Source organism: Notolepis coatsorum (assembly GCF_963971535.1).
Source record: "Notolepis coatsorum genome assembly, chromosome: 20".
In the NCBI taxonomy this organism is placed as follows: Eukaryota; Metazoa; Chordata; class Actinopteri; order Aulopiformes; family Paralepididae; genus Notolepis; species Notolepis coatsorum.
Genome location: NC_140184.1, coordinates 56,911,533 through 56,936,588, shown reverse-complemented (window position 1 = coordinate 56,936,588; position 25,056 = coordinate 56,911,533). Strand labels below are relative to the sequence as shown.

The window sequence follows — 25,056 nt, the reverse complement described above, 5'->3', positions numbered from 1 at the left end:
AAACCATGTCCAAAAATCCAAGGTATACTGTAAAGTCCGGGGCTGCTCCATAGACAATGAATTGGGAAAGATGGTAAAGGTGACACTGAGCACCACCCAGGGGAATGTTCTGAGTATATGGGCACTGTTTCTGTTTCAGAACTGAGAACGCTACTGTAGAATAAAGCTCATTTGGATATAAAAATTCAAACTAACTTTCTGTGGGTTCCACAAATTCACTCTCCCATTCATCATCAGTGTAGCAGGTCCAGACTTCATACCCGATGACATCACTAGTTTGAGTCTGGGCCGTTGAAATAACACATGTGATTTCTTAATTTGGGTGGTTGTTGAAATGAAACAACCCTGGTTCCCTCAGTTGGTCTGGGAGAGCCTGGCGAGGCAGGCCTGGCGGAAGGCCGATCGGTCTCTCATCTCCAGCACGCAGTCCCTGACCATCTCCAGAAACATGGAGGGCCACAGCTTGTGCAGGGCCTCACCCTTCAGGTGTGTCTCTGAGGCCCTCTGGACCAGCTCCTGGAGGTACTGCTCCGTCACGGCGGCCCGCTCAGAAGTCTCCACAGCGCCCTCCTGAGGGGAGGAGGAGGAGGAGATAAGGGTGAGCAGTGGGTTTGGGGCAATGAGAAGGTTGTCATACATCATCATCACACTGGATGTTATTAAAGGGGTAGTTTTACATTCTTACATTACATTCACTCTCTCCGGATCTCCTCAACCCCCCCCCCCCCCCAAAGCCTCCACCACCTTCCTGTCCGAGCTAACTGAGCTCCTGTCCTCTCTCTGCTCCAAGTCTCACACCACCTATCTGCTCGGAGATTTCAACATCCATGTCGACTCCACCAACTGCAGTTTTGCCTCCGATTTCCTGTCGCTTCTGGACTAGGCTGGTAAAGCTATGCCTCCTAAAGTGTGAAAACGGAAGTACAGGAAGTACTGGCTACAGGCTTTCCGGTTTCGACAAAACAATTATAGAAACGTGTGAAGTGCACAATATTTCCTCGTTTAAGCCACTGCAACGGCTTTGCCTGAAGAATTTACTACATGACCGGGACGTTCTAGCTTGTTTGCCGACAGGATTCGAGAAAGGTTTGGTCCGTTCGGAGGCAGCTTCCAGGGGAAGTACATACACCGGAAATTCACACTTTCGGCCGTAGTGCTTTACCAGTCTTTATCTCACGGAGGAGATAAAACTGGGAACGAGGTTACTTCTGGACTGCCTCAGCATCACACAGCATGTCCAGGGCCCCACCCACTCCAAAGGTCACACCCTGGACCTGGTCTGCTCCACCGGTAACCCCCCCTCCCACCTGCAGTGTCTAGACTGCAGGTGGGTTCATTGCCGATACCGATTCCGAGTCGGCATACAGAGTACCAATCCATTACTTTCACTTCCATTCCATGCCATTCCATTACAACAGCTTCCATTACAACAGTAGAGACTTGGACCGTTACTTTAGGGTCATTGGACAAAATATTATTGAGATAAAACACAGAGAGAGCTAAATGCAGAAAATCAAGTCACTTTGCTTTTATTTCTGGCATGTTGGTATCAGATTTTAGTATCAGGGGAGATTCTCCAATACGATATTATATTTTAGCCTGGTATCGGACCGATATCCATATATATCAGTATAGATATCCGCATCCCTAACACAAATACATATAACTTGACTTAGTTTATTTTATTTTATTTATTTAGCACATTATTTAAAAACAGTGCTAGGAGGGAACAAAGCCCAAAGGACTTGTACAAAGTTCCACTCCCATCCCATCAATGTCCATAATCATATATGAACGAAATACCTGACTTTATGACCAATTGTGATTCTATGTTCCATAGTAAAACTAACGTGGCCAGTCTTAATTTTGGCCTGAGGCTATGTCCATAAAGAAGATGGTCACAGAAGTAGTGTGCATCTTGGTGTGAAGTCAGGCAGGCAGGCAGCAGTGCGGTCAGTGTTTGTACGGAGTGCTGACCTCGGGACTTTGCGCGCTGCAGTCTTTGCTCGGGTAGTTGAACAGGGCTCTGCTCAGTCCCTCTCCCAGCAGCTTGCCGTTGTCACGCAGTTCCTCGGGGCTCAGCCCCGGCCGACGCCCACGCCCCTCCAGCAGAAACTGCAGCTGACGCTTCCTGTAGAGGGAAGAGAGAGAGGAAACAAGACATTCAGGTTAGTAACAGTAAATCAGTACAGGCTAGCACGGGCCTTTAGGCACCACATTAAAATTCCAAGTTTTAATATAGCCTCACAATACCAGCCCCGATAAATACCTTAATTGCACCCACTCCCTATTCAGGATTCAGAGATCTGTCACAACCGCCACAGGATACAGCACTTACAGTACAGATTAAGTGCCAATTCCTTTGGAAGACTCAACATTACTCAATGGACAACTATATAGCATGCCCACTCCTGGTCTGCTTGCTTAAGTCTTAATGAATGCAAGCCTGTTCAAAAGGATGTAATTTGGTTTCATCCAGATGCGTACAGATATATAAAGGGAGAGATGACATTAATAAAGGATGTAAGCTGTGTAATCAAATGCTGCTGTCTATCACTGCAAAACCTCATTACATCCGACACTGCACCAACATGACCCACACCACTGTGCCAAACATCTCAAATAGTCATTCTGGAAGAGAGGCCAGAGGTTAAAATACTTACTGGGATAAGAGTGTAGTGTGTGGTGTGGTGTGGTGTGGTGTGGTAGGGTGTGATGAGGTGTGGTGAGGTGAGGTAGGGGGTGTGGTAAGGTGTGGTGTGGTGAGGTATGGTGTGGTGTGGTGAGGTGAGGTAGGGGGTGTGGTAAGGTGTGGTGTGGTGAGGTATGGTGTGGTGTGGTGAGGTGAGGTAGGGTGTGTGGTATGGTGTGGTGAGGTGAGGTAGGTGTGTAGTGAGGTGAGGTGTGGTGTGGTGTGGTGATGTGTGTAGTGTGGTGTATGGTGTGGTGTGCCATGGTGGTAGGGTGTGGTGCGGTGCAGTGTAAGTGTAGTGTAATACAGTGTAGTGTGTGTGTGTGTGTGTGTGTGTGTGTGTGTGTACGTGTGTGTGTGTGTGTGTGTGTGTGTGTGTGTGTGTGTGTGTGTGTGTGATGTATGGTGTGGTGTGTGTGTGTGTGTGTGTGTGTGTGTGTGTGTGTGTGTGTGTGTGTGTGTGTGTGTGTGATGTATGGTGTGGTGTGGTGTATGGTGTGGGATGTAGTGTAGTGTAATACATGCTATTATAGTGTAGTGTAGTGTAGTGTAGTGTAATACAGTGTAGTGTAGTGTAATACAGTATAGTGTAGTGTGTGTGTGTGTGTTTGAACTGGGCCAAAATCTTGGAAGAGATTTCAGACTACAAACCAGTTGATTGGGGGGTGAGGTGGGGGGCTTTTACAATATCCCCAATACATTGTATTACTAATACAATACAATGTATTAGTGGCTAGTAAGGTTAGGGGTAAGTTGAGTTGAGTTGAGTTGATAGATTTAGGCACATACTTGCCAAGGTTAAGGTAAGGTAAGGCTTATTTTTCTACAGTCTATGGCCGGATTAGGGGCTACGGAATTATTGTGAAATCAATGTAAAAGTGTGTGTGCGTGTGTGTGCATGTGTGTGTGTGTGTGTGTGTGTGTGTGTGTGTGTGTGTGTCCATCAAAAAATCCTTAATCACACTCTGTATTCTAGACATTCCACAAGGAGTACAATGAGTATCAAACAGCACTGTGTTTGAATGTAGTTGTACATACAGTAGAACTCAGTCATACCATTGGTGTGCATCCCCCAGGCCCACAGTAAAGTACCTTATAAAGATAGTTCAATATAGTGAGTGGGATGCAGCTTAAATTTTTTTCTGATTTCCATATCTGTGCCTGTAACCAGTGAGCTGCTTTTATGGTACAAATATGATAATTATCGTACATCTAGCAGTGGTGCGCAAGCCTGTACCGTCAAACAAAATTCAGATCCAACTTTCAGACTAGATGAGATCAAATATGACTCAAGATCCCGCAACATCATAGCAATCTTGTTGCAACATTGTGTAATAAACATTGTATACAAGTATAAACATTGTAATTTATATTTTAGGTTCTACTTTAGGTAGAAAAGAGAAGATTTATGTGCGAGCCACCATCTTGTGCACACGCATTTGACCAAGATATCTTCACACGTTATTAACTACAGCGATTGTGGCTGCAATTCTGAACGGCTAGTTTCAAGAGAGAGGGTTCTTGTCACAGCTGAACGGCACAATGCACATGTTAAAATGGTGACTCAGTGTAAGCAGCACGCTCCCAGTAAAACACAATTTAGTCGATTCCAAGAATACTTTATAAAGCCAAAATCTGCCGATACCGATCGTCTGCCAACATACTGTATCAGTGCATCCCCAGCGCTGATGATGGAGCAGTGGACCAGCAAACCCACCGAGGCACCCCCTGCAGTTTCAATTTCAATTACAATGTTGGCTTCCCATGATCATGAGAGCAAGATAGTCGAGATGAAACAATGATTTAATTCCTTCCTTCACAGTGATGCAACCCCCCCCCCCCCCCCCCCCCAGCAGTAGTTTCAGCTCGTTAGGCGGGAACCATGGCGTTTTATTTTTTTTATGTCTTTGGTAACTTGTATGAGATGACAGGATGGCAGCCTTTGGTCGAGAAGAACGGTAAAACAAATTCAGTCATCATCACATGATGTTCTCAAATCAATGAGTAATCATTGTTTAATAATCGTGATTTCAATATCAATTAGAATAATCATGATTATGATTTTTGCCATAATTGAGCAGCCCTACCCACACACACACACGCACGCACGCACGCACGCACGCACGCACACACACACACACACACACACACACACACACACACACACACACACACACACACACACACACACACACACACACACACACACACACACACACACACACACACACACACACACACACACACACACACACACACACACACACACACACACACACACACACACACACACACACACACACACACACACACACACACACACACACACACACACACACACACACACACACACACACACACACACACACACACACACACACACACACACACACACACACGCACACACACACACACACACACGCACACACACTCAATAGCTCTGGGTTACATACAGGACATGTCTGGGCTGGATCATCTCTAAGCACCCACACAGGACTTCACTCACAGCTATACATTTCCATCGCTCCGCATTCTCCATCTCTCAGGAGAAGGTCTCTGGACCAGAAACTGCACGCGGAGAGGCGGTGAGAGTTACAGCGTGTGAGACGAAGAGGCGTGGCGGGAATTGTGGACGTGGTGTTCAATGCTTAAATCAAATGCACATATTTAGGAATCGTAGAAAGACACATTATTTTGCCATCACATTTGGGAGAACTTGGTTATGAATAACAGGCAGCTCAAGGAGAGAGTGTGTGAGTGTGAATGCTAAGTCGGTTCTCCAGATTGCCCTGAGGTACTAGTGGTCATTCCTACAGACGCGCGTGTGTGTGCGTGCGTGTGCGTGCGTGTGTCTGTCTCCTAATGACTGCAGTAACATTTGGACAAGTGCTAACCTGTCATTTCAAGACTGCATAGTACACACACATATATACAGACACACATACACAATATACATCTGCACGCACCCACGCGTGCATGCACACACACACACACACACACACACACACACACACACACACACACACACACACACACACACACACACACACACACACACACACACACACACACACACACACACACACACACACACACACACACACACACACAAAAGAAAAAAGAAAATTAATTCCATCTTTATTTAATCTCGAAAGGATCATTGAGAGCAAGAAATACAAAGCAGACTGTGGTGAGGTGGTTTGCTATTAACGATTTAAACTGAACGAAATTAATTGAGTTTTAAAGTGCATTGCAAAACAAGTTTCCAAAATAAAGTGAAACTATATGGTGTACTTTCAAAACTAACTAAACTAAAATAATACTTTGTTGTTTTATTTAGTTTTGTTTGTTTTTAGTTTTGGACTCTGGGATGTAAGTTGTGATGTATACGTGAGAATTCAACTGACTCCCTAAACAAGCCTCTCTTTCACTCTTTCACAGCCATACCCGAGTATAGTCGGGTTATCGCGGCATGCGTTGAGTGCCAGAAACCTGAGTATACTCGGGTTTTGATTCTTTGATATTTTCCTTTGATCCGCGTTCTATACGGTCACCCGGAGCCCTCTATGTGTCTATGATTCATCTACCTACGTTGGAATTGCAATGACGATGAATATCACCAGGTGGCAGTATCGCCTACCCTTTGAACTCTGATAGAAAGGGAACAGGAGGCAATGAATGAAATGGACTATCAACACTCACTCTGAGGGGGAGGAGCTCCTGCAATCGCTAGAAGATCTGCTTGCCTTAAAACCTAGTGTCTCGTAAACACGTGAAATTAGTAATCGAGTAATCGCGATCGCCGATGGGACCACAATGGAAACAAGCCTATGGCTTTATTGTGTTTATTTTTAATCCTATTGGTAAATGGTGATATGTGTTCAAATGTATATGTGTTATTCCATTCTAAACCAATAAACTATTCTATCTATCTATCATTGGAATTATTCTTTTTGGAGTACCTCCTGGCTAAGGTAATAATAGTAAATAGTAAAATAAGCAATACTATTGTCTCCATAGCTACTGTAGCATAATACAGAACACAAGATGGGTCTGCAAACATAGCTAAAATGGTCATTAACGCTGGCCCCAAACAGTGCAGATGGCGAAAGCTAGTGGCCGTGAATGAGTTAATTCAATGAATGAATGAATGAATGAAAACTTTATTTAACAGATTGCAGAATGGGTACAATACAGTACGGCTCAATACATACAATTGTTAAGGGGATGCAGACCTGAGGAAGACGTTTGTCTTGTTTCCATCAGGGTCCCCCATTTTCAATTCATATAGACATTTATGACATACACAACATACATGACATTTATGGCATAGGGACATATAGGTATTTAGTACTGATACATTTGTGACATAAGCGGTATTCAAATATACAGTACTGTTACCCCTAGATCCTGACAGAGTATATACATATGATGGGGAGGGGACTGTACATTAGGAGGGGGTGGGTGGGTGGGAGGGAAATATACATACGGCGGGGAGGAGACTGTCTATTAGGAGGTGGTGGGGGTTTTGGGCATTTACGGTTGCCAGTTTCGAATTGCAGCCTCCCGTAGGTGCTCTTTAAGAGCGGTTTTGAATGTGGGCAGGGATTCACATTCCTTTACAGCTTTGGGTAGGGCGTTCCACATTGTTGTGGCATAATTGCGAAACGTGTTTAGTCCCTTGTTTGAGCCGAATCTGGGTTTAACATGATTTGTTGAGCTTCCTCTGGTGTAGTGGTTGTGGTATTCACTGAACTTTGGGAAGTATTTTGACATGTACATGGGCACCCCGGTCGTATAGTGTATCTTGTAGACCAGGCCCATTGCAAGTTGCTGTACTCTGTCGTCTACTCTAAGCCATCCTAGGTTGTCAAAGTGGGCAGGGGTGAGGTGGGTTCTGGGGTTCAGGTCAAGTAGTAGTCTGACCAGTTTGTTTTGTGATGTTTGTAATTTTGTTTTAAGCGCCTTTGAGGTGCTTTGGTACCATGAGGTGCACGCATAGTCATAGTACCCTTGAATGAGTGCTCCTGCCAGAGTCTTCAGGGTATTCTTGTTTACCAGAGAGGAGATCCGGTACAAGAATCTAGTTTGTTGGTTGACTTTTTTTTATTACATTGGATGCCATTTTGTCACAGGAAAGATTTGCCTCTAGGATGGAACCCAGGTAGGTAATTTCGTCTTTCCTTGTGACAATATTGTCACCCACTGTAACTGAGAAGCCGTCGGTCTTGCTGAGTTTGTTATTTGAACCGAAGAGAATGGACTCTGTTTTGCCCATGTGTAATGATAGTTTGTTATCAGCGAGCCATATGCAGATTTTGCCTAGTTCCGTGCTGAGGGTTTTTTCAACCTGCAACTTGTTCTTGTCAGAGACCAGCAGGGCTGAGTCGTCCGCAAACAGGAACAAGTTGCAGTCACAGGCTGACGACATGTCATTTGCATAAATTAGGAAGAGTAGCGGTCCTAGTATGCTTTCTTGTGGAACACCACAGCTCACTGTGAGGGGGGGGGGTAGAGTACCGTTTACCTCTACCATCTGTTCTCTCCCCTCCAGGTAGGATTGCATCCAGCTCACTGATAAGCTATCAAAACCAATTGCTTTTAGCTTGTCCATTAGAATGGAGTGATTGACAGTGTCGAAGGCCTTTTGTAGGTCCAGCATGACCATGCCGCAGTATTTGCCCGCGTCCACCTCTTGTTTGATGTGGTCGTTCAAATAGAGGAGGCATGTGTCAGTGGAGTGGGACGTTCTGAAGCCAGATTGGAATTCGTAGATTAGATTTTTTTCCGCCAGGTACTTTTCGACCTGTTCGTAGACTATTTTCTCCATGACTTTCGAGATGGAGGTAAGAATAGAAACAGGGCAGTAGTTGCCTGGGTCTAATTTGCTGCCCTTTTTGTGCAGAGGGGTCACTCTCGCAATTTTGAAGTCCTTGGGGACGTGCCCCTGTTTTATAGAGAGGTTTATTATGTGTGTGATGACTGGGGTGATGGCGGCTGCTGCGTCTCTGAGGAATTTGGAGGGGATGTTGTCATGGCCAGTGGCCTTGTTATTGTTGGAGGGCGCTCAATTTTTTGAGTACCTCATCGGTTGTTACCATTTCAAGTTTGAAGTCATCTTTGTGGACCCCTAGGTTTTTGTAGTATGCTACTATGTGTTCTACCCCATAATGCCCTGAGTGGGAGGGTAGTTTGTTTACCAGTGTTGTGGCTATGTTTGTGAAAAAGATGTTTAAGTAATTGGCTACATCCAGCTTGTCTGTGATGAGCGTGTTGTCCGTCTTTATGTTTATGTTTGAGAATCTGGTTTTAAGTTTTTTACTGCAGCCTAGTTGATTATTGAGTAATTTCCAAAGTTCGCGGGGTTTGTTTTTGTTTTCCTCAGTTTTGTCGTTGATGAAATTTCTTTTTGCGGTTCTGATCATGGTGTTTACGTCATTTCTTAGTCTGTTTCTTTGAATTTTTTGTTCAACCACGTGGGCTTGGAGTTCACTGTTTGAGCTTTTGGAAAGCTTTGTCTGACTTTTATGACTACAGAGCCTGGTGACAAACTGTCAAAAAGGGCTTTGGTTTTTGAGATATCCTACCGGAGGTAGAACACAACACAACAATGTTTTTCCTCATCTCTAAGGTCTCCCATATATAAATGGATTTGTGTATAGGCCTACAAATATTTTACTGCATTTTTTTTCAATGGATAGATATTGTTATAAATCCCCAAAACAAAAAAAGAGCTCAAATAAAGCCTGGCCATATAGGAGTTGAGACATATGATCTCATGTAGATTAATAATACAACCTCTGAGAGCTTTCAACCTTGACATGTCAGTAGTCAGGATATTCCTTTACCTAACAGAAACTGGATGTGCATAAGATGATGCATGCAGGAAATATAGACCTACAGTATGAACACATACCTAAAATAAGCAAAAATATAAATTAATATCTATGTAGAATGTACACATTTACTTTGTAGTAACTCTGTCATGGATTGTCATAGAAACACCAATGAGGAAATGTTCAAATGGATTGAAAGATGTGGTTTTGAAGAAAGTGAGTCAGACAATGGGTCTCATTCCCGAAATTTTTTCAAAGATATATTCTGGAAGACTTATCTTGGAACCACTGAGACATAATCTATGACAAGTACACTCTGAGTCCTGAACGTGCTGGTAATATGTCTTAAGTGGCTGAAAAGGTCACACAAATTATATTATCTGATATCTGCTTGGAGAATGGCATTCTGTCTTAAACTCTAAAGCGCGTTCCCGTTCAGCTCATTTGCATACAAAACAACGCCTCCATAGCTCCTTATAAGGCAACTGGTGACGCAGCTGTGTGAAATGGAATGGCGGAAGTGCTTTGCGAGCCGCGTGATTACGAAACCTAGCGTCAGTCAGTGCCAATCAGAGAGCGTCTCCGAGAAATGCGGCTAGGTTTCGTAATCACGCTTGCGCCCATCAAAACTAGATTAGATTAATGTATTGGCATCATATACAGCTCGCGGTACACACCTGCCGCAGCGCGCGCGCACACACAGACACACACACACACTCGCGCGCGCAGTACTGTATATGAATGAATGAATGAATGACATAATATATATAGCCTACGGCGGGCGTAATGAATGAACGCAGTATGGCTTATTATTCCATAATTAAGCCTATAGGCTACTGTTCATTCGTAGGCGCACACAAGACTTGTTATGGAATATTAATGCAGTCTATTTCCACAGATTAGCTTTAGTACTTTTTTATTTATCCACTGTCATTTCAGTGTTGGTGTATAGGCTATATAGTGTATTTCAATATAAGTTTAATTGATTAATGATATATACGAAGGAATGCAGGTTTATAGCTATATCAACCCCCTCCAATGTACAGTAAATGACCAAGTATGGTTTTGTCAATATTCCAATGTACAGTTTTGCTTGTACAGTGTAAGTCTATCCCCCACCCACCCCTCCTACCCAACCTCCTCCAACAGTTTCTATGTCAAATGTACTCTCTTTTCTGGACTCTTTTTGTATCACAAACAGTACTGTATTTGCAAATCTGGTATGTCATAAATGTATAGATGTAGCAGTACTGTCTATCTGTGTCATGTGTGTCATATATGTTATGATGAATTGAAAATGGGGGACCCTGATGTAAACAAGACGAAATTCTTTCTCTGGTCTGCATCCCCTTATGTAATTGAGCTGTACTGTACTGTACGCATTCTGCAATCTGTTAATAAAGTTTTCAATCAATCAATCAATCAATCAAACAAAGGTCTGTCCCATTGTATACCAATCAATGGGATACAGTACATTGCATGTTGACCTGCATTCTTTCAAATGTATATAATTAATCATTAAAACAGATGTGTAACAAATAAGAAATACAAATTCCACAGAAGGCATTAAATTATTATTATTTTCAATCATTTCACAATAATTGCATAATTGTGTTTGAATATCTGAGTAATTATTTGTCCAAAATAGCTGGTTCAGATATGGTTAATCCAGCTGCCCTGTGATCAGATGAATCCATATTATTTATTTTTCCGACATCAAATGCGTAATTTCTTATCGTACAAATATTGTCATATTTATTTTAATTATGATTAAGTAATTAATTCCAAGGAGGCCTGTAGCGTTGACGTGAAGGAATCACTATGAGAACACAGTCTGTCAAGTTATAATAACATTTTAAATTAGTCAATCAATCATGAGATTTGATCGTGGGCTGAGAGCATATTTAAGTGTGCTGCTCAGCACTCTTAAATCAGTCAGGGAGTTACATCACTAAATGTATGAGGTGTGGCGGCTCCAACCTAAAACCACCCAGTATCTGGGGTGAGATACTGGGTTCAACTCAAGAAAAAGTTATACTACTATGAACCAATGTATGTGCCATGCATTCATGCAAATACTTGAATCCCTTTCATGTCATGGCAACTTGATAATTGAGTGAGAAAACGTTAAAATACTTTTTGTTTGATTTGTAACCAGTTGTATAAATGTAAATAAGCACAGCACTGGTGGCAATACAATATTTGAAATGATGCATGTACCTTTCACTCACATGCAAATACTTGAATTAATATGAATGAATAATTTCATGCCATGGCCCATGGGGCAACTTGATAAGAGTGATACAATTAATTGAGTTTATTATTAATTGAATTTATTGAGTGATAAAACACTTTAAAATACTTGTACAGTACTACAATGGCTAACATGTTTTAGGTTGGTTAATAGTAGACAGCCCTTGGGTGAACAATTATTGTTGTAATTAGGAATGTCTTTTGTAATGTCTGGCAATATAATTACATTTTTATATTGTGTTTTTATTTTATTTATTCAATTTTATCTCTATTGTATTGTCATTATTGTAATATGTTACTGTCCTGTGATGTCTTATGTATTATTATTATTGTGTTGTGTCTTTCATGTGAAAAAAAGAGACTTGTACAGCAGTGGTGCCAATAAAATATTTTCTATGAACCCCATGGCTGAAAAGAGTTGTCTGATCTGCTATTAGTAAAATAATGTAACCTAATATACTTACCTTTATACTGTACCTTACCTGCTACACTTAGGCTACCTGTCTAGATAAACCCAACTTCCTTTATACTTACCGGTCATACTTAGCTATATAAAAAAAAACATCGCATTTACATTTTTTTTTAAATTTAAATTTTGTTTTGTGCCCCTCCATACTAGCTCTTGCCCCCCCCCCCCCCCTCCCCTGTGCCCCCTTGTTTAAAAATTCTTAGAATCGCCACTGGTCCTTGGAACCATTATGCCACCAGGGAATACAGATTATTGTCTACCTGGAAGACACTCTGGTTCTGTGTCACTCTGAGAAAGGCACACCAGATAGCTGACTCACTCTGCTGGGCATTGGAAAAAGAGCTGACCTCCCTCAAGGTAATCAGAACCATTCAGAGCGCTTGAGCTCTTGCTTGCACTACCACCGTAGATGCCCGGAAAGTGGCTTGAGTTCCAGAAATGGTGTGGAGAGAGAAACACTGACCTAATTTCTTGTCCTATAGAAATTGGCCTTGCTTATCTCCAGTCACTACAGAAGCTGACCTTCTCTACTATGAAGGTCTATGCTCCAGCCATCTCTACTTGTCACAAAAGGCTTGAATGACAGCCACCCTCTTTTAAAGAGTTTCCTTCAGAGAGTCAAGCCGAACGCACAATTGGAGGGGGGCTCCCCACCCTCCAGAACATTTACAACAAGCGTTGCAGGGGCAAGGCTAAGAGAATCACTAAAGACTCCAGTCACCCGAACAACTGCCTCTTTGAACTGCTGCGGTCAGGCAAGCGATACCGGAGTCTCAAGGCGAGCACAGAAAGACTCAGAAGAAGCTTCTATCCCCAGGCCATCAGGCTGCTAAACGAACAATGAACACTACACAACAACAACCATCAAACGCACATAGCACACACATCCACACGCACACACTCACTTTAAACAAACACACTGTAGCAGTGTAGCACCCACCCCACACACTTTATAGCACACACTCACTTTAAACAAACACACTGTAGCACCCACTCCCCACACTTTATATTTATTGATGAAGGATTGCACTACAACTCGTACACCTTACTGTAAATTGTACCTAAATTGTACCTCATCCCATTTCTGCTTTGCACTATATAGTACTGTACATTAGTACACTGCATAGTATTGTATATTATATGGTAACTCAGAACATTGTACATATGTCTATACCGAACACTGTGACCTCATTTTCTTCTTCTAAATTACATGCTATACTATGTTATTTGATACTATCTTGTCTAGCACAGTCTCTGGAGCGTAACAGTAAGAAGCATTTTGTATGAAAGTATTCTGTACTTCTGTATGACAACTATTAAAGAAACTTGAAACTTGAAATAAAGCCCATTATGTGAGCCTTATCACCGCAATGGGATTTAGCTTTAGTGGTAGAGGGTCTAAACCATGAACCTTTCAAAGAACTGGACCAGAACTCCTTGCCTTCTATCAAGACCACTCTACATTTGGTTCTTACATCTGCCAAATATGTCAGCAAGCTGTCCACTGTGTTAGTCCATCCAAGCTGTCTAACCACCAGTGGAGACAGTAGAGGTGTCACGCTACGGCCTAATCACACTTCCATCCCTAGGAACATCAGCAGTTCTGTGAGAAACACATTCAATAAAAATGTACTACTTTGTTGCAGTCTCGCTCTCCCCACCCCAGGTGCCTCCACACTGTCCATTTTGGAGCGTATTGGGCGCACCCCGCAAACTCGCTCTAATCTTGATGAGACAAATGTCTTCGGTTTCTTGTTTTTGGTTGGGAATGAAAGAGGAGGGAATTGAGAGGTATATATTTAATCCACAACCCACAGGTTTTCATTTAACTATCGGGGAAAAGGTCAACTGTACGGAACATTGTTGTGTACGGAACATAGTTAGTCTATGTTAATAAAAAACGATCATAACTTACACACACACACATAGAACCATATAATTATATTACATAAGTATGTGCAGCACACATACCAAGTGCACACCCAACAGTGTCAATACCCTCGTACAAAAAACTATGAGTAATGCAGGAGATTGATGTGCTGGCGAGAAAAAAAGAAAAGAAAGCACAGAACATCAACTCATTCAGCGTGAATACAGCACCAACATGGCTTCTTCATGTGAATACAGCACCAACATGGCTTCTTCATGTGAATACAGCACCAACATGGCTTCTTCATGTGAATACAGCACCAACATGGCTTCTTAACTAGGGATGCACCGATATGAAAATTGGCCACCGATACCGATACCGATTGTTCAACTAACACTATCGGCCGATACCGATACCGATATTTGTATATTTGTATATAATTTTTTTTTAAATTTTTTAATTTATGAAACTACTGTATATTTGTATGTGTATGTTTGTATTTGTAGGCCTCTTTACTTACTTAAAAAAGGAAACATCAAGAAATATGTTTATGGTATCACTATCTCTCTCCCAGTATCGTCTGGCGGCCTGCAGAGGGATACTATTTTCTCAACCAGAGCTTTCAACCAATGCAATGGAACCATTCTGGCGGCCTGCAGCGGGATACTATTCTCTCAACCAGAGCTTTCAACCAATGCAATGGAACCATTTTGATTGACAGTCGATTCGGCCAATTACGCCACACCGCTAGCACCCACCTCCTGCTGTTCTTACCACCAATCGGCAAGCGTTTATTCATTTTCTACTTTCGGGCATGCCGCCATTGATCTGCTTGCAACTCACTCGAGAGCACATCACAACAAACTTAACGTAGCTAATACCTTAGCTGCCCGGCCCGCCGACCAGCGCTCCACAGCATGACCAAATGAGACATAATGATTTTACTGCAACAAATGTTATAATAAAACAAAGCCTTTCTATACATTTGTCTGGTTGAAAACTTTATTAACAGATTGCAGAATGGGTAGTTTGGTACGGAATGAGCAACGGAATGGAACTGGCCTTGCTTACTTGCTGTGTTCGGGTAAATAATATGCTGATGTTATATTGAACGTGTAACACTAACTATATAACGTTATTAACTAACTAGCTACCGTACCGGGAGCTCACGTTGATGCCTGGATGGTGCTAACTAACTAGCTACCGTACCGGGCGCTCACGTTGATGCCTGGATGGTGCTAACTAACTAGCTACCGTACCGGGAGCTCACGTTGATGCCTGGATGGTGCTAACTAACTAGCTACCGTACCGGGAGCTCACGTTGATGCCTGGATGGTGCTAACTAACTAGCTACCGTACCGGGAGCTCACGTTGATGCCTGGATGGTGCTAACTAACTAGTAGTGGGTAGTTGGGTACGGAATGAGCAACGGAATGAAACTGAGCTATGAACGGACTCGGAGTAAAGCCTTGCTGCTATGGGTAATAATAATATGCTGATGTTATTGTCCGTGTAACACTAACTATATAACGTTAATGCCACAAAACGAATGCCTTGTTAATCATAAGTAGTTACTTTGATGCAGTAGCTTATTGTGTGTGTGTGGGGGACGGCGGGCGGTGTGCAGGTAGGTCGCGAGTGAACTTATTTTTTTTGCCTTTTGACGCTACACAAATTGATGGGTATTTATCGGCGACTGCTATCGGCACATTTGAGCTTATCGGCCGATAGCAGTCAACAAGGCACTTATCGGCCGATACCGATACCCGACCGATATATCGGTGCACCCCTATTCTTAACCCTTTCACTACCACACTACAGAAGGTTAACCTTTCACTACCACACTACAGACGGTTAACCGTCTGTAGTGTGGTGGTGAAAGGGTTAACCTTATGTGTTGTCGCGGTGAAAGGGTTAATCATTTGGTAGTGTGGTAGTGAAAGGGTTAATGTGGAATTCAACAAGAGACTGCTGAAATAAACAACATGTCAACATAGATACCCCCCCCCCCCCCCCCCCCCAATCATCAATCAATCATCAATCATTCGACAACATCCAGATCCTGGCCATTAAAGATTTCCCAAACTTAATTGAAACACCTGTCAGCCCTGGGCTGTGCCGTGTCGTCCGAGCACAGCAGAGAGGGATCATGTCAGGGTGATGGTGTGTGTTATGATCACTGCCGGCTGCCCCCGTTGTTTCTGTTAGCTGGTCAATTGAACAGTGTTATGCCGGGGCAGCTGAGGGCAGTGAGGCAGGCTGCGTGCGCCAGGCGTGGAGAGACTCTCAGCATGGTGTGTTTTGCTTTGCACAGTCGAGCTTCATTGACCTGAAGAGCTCTTGGCTGGTGGAGAGGAATGTGTGTATCAGTGCCAGGTACCCAACCCAAGCCTTTATACACTGAGAGACACTCCCCCAGTGTGTGTGTGTGTGTGTGTGTGTGTGTGTGTGTGTGTGTGTGTGTGTGTGTGTGTGTGTGTGTGTGTGTGTGTGTGTGTGTGTGCGCGCGCGCACGTGTGCGTGTGTGTGTCAGTGCTGGTCGGTCAGAGCTCTTACCTGGACTCCTCCAGTAGCAACAGAAGTCGACAGCGTGGCGTCTCTGTAGCCGCTATATGACCTAATGTTCCAAATACACGCTCTGCAGCTATCACATCATTCATGGTCACCTAGACACACACACACACACACACACACACACACACACACACACACACACACACACACACACACACACACACACACACACACACACACACACACACACACACACACACACACACACACGCACACACACACACACACACACACACACACACACACAAATGCAGGGATTAGTACAGAACCACTGAACATAATAATAACAGCAGCTGGAGGGCAGGGCAAGAGGTTAAGGCTGCAATCATTATTTTCTTACAGCATTTTTCACATTTTCAAAACTTCGTATGACCATCTGCTATCAGAAGGTCTCGTTGAGTCATGGTGTCCGACTCAATCAACCCTTCGTTACCAGCAGCCAGTCTGTCATTTTCTTTATTGACAAAACCCATACTTTAGCTCAGCCTATTTTATGAATCTATGTATTTAAAAAGTATACTTTTCCAGATTTTATTTTTTATTACATCAATAGTGTGCTGTCAGCACAGTAATATGTTTGTAGATTAAGTATTTATTTTTTTATTTAACAACCTGGAAATGCCCAAGAGAAAGTTATATGTAGTTCTAGTAATCTAGTAATCCATGCACAAAGACCATTACTGTATCTGTGTCACAAATCTCTACACGGCGCATCATATTATGTGACCATGTCACACTGGGACTAGTTCCAACATGGATCAATCAAGCATAGGAAATGCTCGAGTTCCGCAGTTTTTTGTTGTTGATGATTGAAGCTTTTGCCTGTATGCTATAGTGTGGATCAACAACTATTTGTCTGCTGCTTCATGGCTCACTTGGAAATGGGCTTCCGGCCAGAACTTAGACCAGGGACTCGTTGAGTAAGATAATGGCATCAACTACACCACTAGTAAGAATTTCATAACACTTGATGTGCAAAAACCCAAACTATCCCTTTAAGTTTCACAGATAGGCCTTTCACACCGTGCCGGAGCCGATTCCTGAACGTAATCTCGAACTGGCCATCGCGTTCACACTGGGAATAATTGGTTCGGAACATGAAAAATCGGTGCTCAGTGTTTTCTTAGAGGGCCGAACTAAAGCCTCTGTCATGTTCTGAACCAATTATTCCCAGTGTGAATAAGCCCGGCCGGTGTGAAAAGCCTAAGAGAGGCTCACCCATCTAACCAATCAGAGGGGCTTTTTTTTTTGGAATAAGCGCTTTTAATAGTTGCATTACACAGCCCTCATTCAACACAGTCTGGCAATGAGGACCATGTAGACCAGGGGTTCTCAAACTTTTTTATACCACAACCCCATTTTGTTTAGGATTTTTTTTGGCGACCCCACACTTAATGTATTGCGTAATTTCAATGTAGAAATAAGGAATATCAAAATAAAAGCACACGTTGTTTAGAAAATGAAATTACAGCACTATGTTATCAATTAAATGAATTAATATTATCAACAAAAGCAATGGAATTGTTTCTGTATACACATTTATAAAACGAGGCATATTTTGCCAAAATATGTTGCCAGAACATGAAAAGAAAATGCGCTCACGTGCACTTTGGTAGAGTCAAAGTCATTTTATTTGCCATGTATGGACGAATCCACATTGGAATACAGGTACAGAGCAAACACTGTGTGTCTACAACTAATCCAATACAGGAGCAGAGTAGAAACAGTACAGGAAAAATATGTAAAAACACAGACAGTAGGGGCGCCCTTGTGGCGCGTACCATAGTGCCACGCGCAAAGAGATGGCGCCGCTATGACCGGCTGCCTGTCTGTGCGCTCCGTCGAGACTGTGCTTACTTTTGTTAATATTTATAGTTTTAAGAGTTTTGTCTGTACCAACAGTAGGTGCATTTAATGTGTATGACCGTCAGTCACTTATAGACATCGGATTACGGGAAATTTACCGACTGGATTACTCTCTGGATCAGCTCTCTGAACCACAACAATGGCCTGTTGAGATCTTGAGGACATCAGGACCGGATCTCGCCCCCAGGGACAAAGGATCCAGGCGGCGAGGAAAGAGAGCTGGAGTCCGTAACCGATTGAGAACCAGGCGGCACAGGACGCCACTACCCAGTATATTGCTAGCCAATGCACAATCAATAGACAATAAACTAGACGACATCCGAGCAAGGATTCAATTCCAGAGAGACATTAGAGACTGTAACGTTCTCTGCTTCATCGAGACGTGGCTGCCGCCAGACGTCCCAGACCACGCCATCCAACCGGCCGAACACTTCTTCATTCACCGCAAGGATAGAACAGCAGAATCCGGCAAACAGCGTGGAGGTGGAATAGCCTTCATGTTGAACAACAATTGGAGCGATCCAGGCAACGTGAAGGAACTATCGAGCCACTGCTCCCCCAACCTGGAATATATATCCATCAAGTGTCGAACTTTCTTCCTCCCGAGGGAGCTAACGTCGATCATCCTGGTCGGGGTGTATATTCTACCGCAAGCAAACACTGGTGACACGCTCTCCAGGCTCCACGACGAGGTAAATAAACTCCAGGCAGCTAACGTTGATGCTGCTATTGTGGTTGTGGGTGATTTCAATGGCGCCAATCTGAGAAAGGTATTGCCGGACTTCTATCAGCATGTGACTTGTAACACCAGAGGCGGTCACATTTTAGACCATTGTTACACGCAATTCAAGTGTGGATACAAGGCTCATTCTGCTAGCGGCTTCGGAAAATCTGATCATGCGGCCATTTTTCTTTCACCAAAATATAAACAAAGGATCAAGAGCACTCCGGTAGTCTCGCGAGAGGTGCAGAAATGGGATGTGGAGTCAGAGGAGACGCTCCAAGCTGCGCTTGAATGCACAGACTGGAGTGTATTCCGTGACACAGATAACATTAATGACTACACGGAGACAGTGCTGGACTTTGTTCGTACTTTGGTGGAAGAAACAATCCCCACTACCATAATTAAAGTTTACCCAAATCAAAAACCCTGGGTAGACAAATCCGTCCGTGAAACTCTGAAATCGCGCACCACAGCATACAACGACGGCCTGGTGGCAGGCAACATGAATGACCACAAGGTGGCGCGATACAACGTAAGGAGAACAGTAATAGAGGCAAAACGGCGCTACAGGGATCAAATTGAACTCCAGTTTGAACAGGCTGACTCCAGAGCTATGTGGCAGGGCCTCAAAACGATGACAGACTACAAAGGCACCTCCCTCAAACTGAACAGTGACATCTCCTTAGCAAATGATCTCAATGCCTTCTAACCGAGGTTTGAGGCTGGTAATAACAACACCAGCCTACAAGCCACGGCAATGGGGGGGGGGCGGGTCTGCTGATGGAGACTCAGTGTTCAGGGTAACAGAGCATGAGGTGAGGCGGACCTTTAAAAAAGTGAATATCAGGAAGGCAGCAGGACCGGACAGCATCTCCGGCCGACCAACTGGCCCCGGTATTCACTGACATATTTAACCTGTCCTTAGAACAGGCTGTCATCCCCACCTGCCTGAAGAAGTCCACTATCATCCCTGTACCTAAAAAATCCAAGCCTGCTTGCCTCAACGACTACCGCCCTGTAGCTCTCACCTCCATAGCCATGAAGTGCTTTGAGAAGCTAGTAAAGGGCTACATCTGCTCCTCCCTCCCCATCAACCTGGACCCCCTGCAATTTGCATACCGCCCCAACAGGTCCACGGAGGACGCCATAGCCCATGTGCTGCACACAGCAGCATCACACCTGGACAAGAGGAAGGGGAACTATGTGAGAATGCTATTCATCGACTACAGCTCGGCATTCAATACCATAGTCCCCTCCAAACTCATAGCCAAGCTCAGGGACCTGGGCTTGAACTATGACCTCTGCCAGTGGGTCTTGGACTTCCTGACGGGCAGACCCTAGGTGGTGAGAGCAGGCAACTGCACCTCCTCATCCATCACCCTCAACATAGGGGCCCCCCAGGGCTGTGTTCTGAGTCCCCTCCTCTACTCCCTATACACACATGACTGTGTGGCTCAGCGGAGTAACAACACAATCATCAAATTTGCTGACGACACAGTAGTGGTGGGCCTGATCTCTGCAAACGACGAGAGGGCCTACCTGGAAGAGGTCAAGGTCCTGGCGGGATGGTGCCAGGAGAACAGCCTCTCCCTGAACGTCAGCAAAACAAAGGAGATGATTGTGGACTTCAGGAGGTCGGGGGTCAAGGACTACAGCCCCCTCAGCATCGACGGGGCACCGGTTGAGAGAGTGAACAGTTTTAAGTACCTCGGAGCCCACATATCATTGACAGTGTTGTGAAGAAGGCACGACAACGCCTCTACTTCCTCAGGCGCCCAAGGAAGTTCCAAGTCAGTCAGAAGATCCTTAAGAACTTCTACTCATGTACAATAGAGAGCATCCTGACTGGCAACATCACCTCCTGGTTTGGGAATAGCACTGCACAAGACCGAAGCAGACTACAAAGAGTGACACGTTCAGCCGAACGCACAATTGGAGGGGGGCTCCCCACCCTCCAGAACATTTACAACAAGCGGTGCAGGGGTAAGGCTAAGAGAATCATCAAGGACTCCAGCCACCCGAACAACTGCCTCTTTGAACTGCTGCGGTCAGGCAAGCGATACCGGAGTCTCAAGGCGAGCACAGAAAGACTCAGAAGAAGCTTCTATCCCCAGGCCATCAGGCTGCTCAACGAACAATAAACACTATACAACAACCATCAAATGCACACAGCACACACATCCACACGCACACACTCACTTTAAACAAACAACACACTGCAGCACCCACTCTCCACACTTTAGATCACCTAAACACACTTTATATTATTGATAAAGGATTTGCACTACAACTCGTACAGCTTACTGTAAATTGTACCTAAATTGTACCTCATCCCATTTCTGCTTTGCACTATATAGTATTGTATATTAGTACACTGCATAGTATATTGTATATTATATGGTAACTCAGTTACTTCTATTCTGCATCGAACATTGTACATATGTCTATACTGAACACTGTGACCTCATTTTTTACTTCTAATTTACATGCTATACTATTTTATTTCATACTTATCTTGTCTAGCACAGTCTCTGGAGCGTAACAGTAAGAAGCATTTTGTATAAAAGTATTCTGTACTTCTGTATGACAACTATTAAAGAAACTTGAAACTTGAAACCTACGCGGCCGACCCGGGTTCGATCCCAGCACCCAACGTTATTTGTCGCATGTCCTCCCCACCTCTCCTCCTGTTCGCCCTCTCCTCTATCGGTCGTGCGTGACCATGAAAAAGGTGTAAAAATGCTAAAATATAATTAAAAAAATAAATAAAACACAGACAGTATAAAAGGACAAATGCTCAAATTGATATCAACATCCCCTAAAAGTGCATATCATAGTTAAGTGCATAGTGCCACAAATTACAGTAAAAGTGCATATAATCAAAGTGCATGATGCACAGACACACAAAAAACAGCACGTCCACAAACCTGACTAATAACATTAATAAAAACACAGAAACAAAATAGGATAAAATACAAAACTAGCCTTTGGAGTCATTCAGGCTCTGCACAGCACTGGGGAAAAAGCTCTTTGTAAACCGAGAGGTAGAGCCTGGCACCATAGATCTCTTCTAGAGCTGGCAGGCTAGACCCGATTGTCTTGCGTGCAAGACGCACAATTCTATTCAGAGATTTCTTCTCCTGGTCTGTGATGTTACCAAACCATAATGTACAGGAGGAAGTAAGAACGCTCTCAATCACACAGCGATAGAAGTTGTGTAGAATCACCCTGTTATTTGTGAACTCTTTCAGTTTCCTGAGAAAGAAAAGACGTTGCTGGGACTTTTTAACAATGGTTCTGGTATTGGAGTGCCAGCTCAGGTCATTTGAAATAGTGACCCCAAGAAATTTAAAACTGCTCACCATCTCCACCTCTGAGCCATTTATGGTAATGGGGAGATGGGATACCTTGCTAGGTCTAAAATCGATGACTAGCTCCTTCGTTTTGGAAGCATTCAGGGTGAGGTTATTGGTCTCACTCCACCTAACTAGGTTCTGCACCTCTGATCTGTAAAATGACTCATCATTTGAGTGTATACGCCCAATGACCGTGGTATCATCAGCATACTTTACTATCAGATTGTTATCATAGGAAGCAGTACAGTCATGAGTGCAGAAAGAGAACAGTAAAGGGCTGAGAATGCAGCCTTGTGGAGAACCAGTACTTAAAACAAGTTCATCAGACATTGTTTCCAATCCTGACTCTTTGAGGTCTCAAAATTTAAAAGCTAAGAATCCATTCACAGATAGCATCGCATAGACCCAGACACTGAAATTTGTGGATCAGATTAGATGGAATAAGCGTATTAAAAGCAGAGCTATAATCGATAAAAAGCATTCTAACATAGGAGTTTTTCTTATCTAAGTGTTCATACACAGGATTAAGAGCTAAGGAAATAGCATCATCTACTGATCTATTTTTCTTGTAGGCGAACTGCCAGGGATCAAGACAGTGGCGGCACGGTGGTGTAGTGGTTAACACTGTCGCCTCACAGCAAGAAGGTCCAGGGTTCGATTCCCGCTTGGGGACCAGGTTTCCATGATGCCAGGTACCCAGGTGGGGTATCTCCCAGGCCTTTCTGTGTGGAGTTTGCATGTTCTCCCCGTGCTTGCAAGGGTTTCCCCCCCGATAAGATAAACCCAATGGAAAAACATGCACAACAACAGATCGCTAACGCTGTGGCGTCCTTGACGAAGACGGACAGGAGCACTTGGATTGGTCCCCTGGCGCGGCTCACGTTGACGCCTGTCTGCTCCCGGCTGCCCTTAGGGGGGAAGGACGACGGGATGGGTTAATCGCAGAGACGAATCGCATCGGCGATTCTAAAGAGACAATGCATGCGTGTGTGTTCCGGTGTGTGTGCTAAAAAAAAAAACTAACCGCTGTGTGTACCGCTAAAACATTGAGTGTCGTTGCATGCCGAATAAAGACCTCTGCAATAGGTCCTGCATTATTATTATTATTAGGTAGGAATCTGACCTTTTATATAATTCAGCACTAGCCGCTCTAAACATTTAATTAAAACTGAGGTTAGAGCAATAGGTCTGTAATCATTAAGACAAGTCACAGGTGATTTCTTGGGAACCGGAATGATAGTAGATTCCTTGAAGCTCCTTGGCACAATCCAGATCCGCTTCTACTCTGAAAATCCGCCCTCACAGAGGTATGTTGATGCGAAGGGGACACGCTTTATCAGCGCAGCATTACACAACACTTGGTACTCGTTCCGGACTGATATCCAGAACTTTGCGAGGGCCTGTCCAGTGTCCAGTGAACTTGACTTTCAGTAGCTCATCACACGAAAGATCATTGAGCGCCTCCTGGCTGCATTCTGTTCCTACAAAAAGCCATCAAGCTGAGTAAATACCCCCAAATCTCTGCTGATTATCCTGTGGCAACCCCAAGCCACCACTGGGCTTGGTGATTGAAGGACGCTACGTAGCGACCCAATGGCTGGGCGCTACCCATATTTGGGCGTCCACTTCCGGACGCACCTGTCGCTAGAAGGCCATCAAGATCGATTATCGAATCACGGCGCGGTGCGCCTGTTGAGGAGGGGGAACTTAATGGAGCCCAAGAGCACCCTCTCACTCTCTCGTAGCAGTGGAAGGAGACAGGCCGCAGAGCGGAGACGCCGCCCGGCCGACAAAATAATTAATATAAAGTCAGAGAGAGAGTGAGAAGTGTGAAATGTTTGGTTGTTTATCAGAAAATGAAGAAGACTATCATTTTGGGAACTGCAACCTGTCTATGTGTTGTTTATTCTGCCACCCCTACACCTGGAATTGCCACAGTGGTGGAGAATGCAGGCAAAACAAACTGGCAATAAGGGGAGCAGAATAAACGAAAAAAAAGATTTAAAAATATATAGAATAATAATAAATAAAAGAACCCAGTGGAGAAGAAGCATGGACGCGCTGGTGCAGCAGCTGGTACAAGCGAACCTGGAGCAACAGGCCCGGCATGAGGAGGCCATACAAGAACAGAGGAAACAGACGGGGATGATCCAAGCGGAGCTCCATCGGATGGCCTCTAACAGGCAGGAGGAAGGACGCGCAGAGACACAGCCTAACCCTGGGCGGTTCATCCCCAAGCTGACGGAGGAGGAGGATATAGAAGCCTATCTCCTAGCGTTTGAGCGCACCGCCAACCGGGAGGGCTGGCCAGAGGATAATTCGGGGGGACTGCTGGCCCCCTTCCTGTCAGGTAATGCGCAAAAGGCCTACCAGGACCTGCCACCGGAGCAAGCCGAGAACTACACCCGGCTAAAAC

General features: G+C 44.1%; 1 protein-coding gene across 1 annotated transcript in view; it reads right to left on the bottom strand.

Annotated features, from left to right (window-relative positions):
- Positions 1-354: 354 nt before the first annotated feature.
- lrrc49 (leucine rich repeat containing 49) overlaps positions 355-25,056 on the bottom strand; it is a gene marked incomplete at both ends in the record, with an annotated part of 262,827 nt that continues 238,125 nt past the window's right edge. Inside the window, 3 exons of the mRNA XM_084337119.1 lie at positions 355-570; positions 1,978-2,131; positions 16,677-16,786. Of these exons, the coding sequence (XP_084193245.1) occupies positions 355-570; positions 1,978-2,131; positions 16,677-16,786 (480 nt within the window). The remainder of the gene's footprint in view (positions 571-1,977; positions 2,132-16,676; positions 16,787-25,056) is intronic.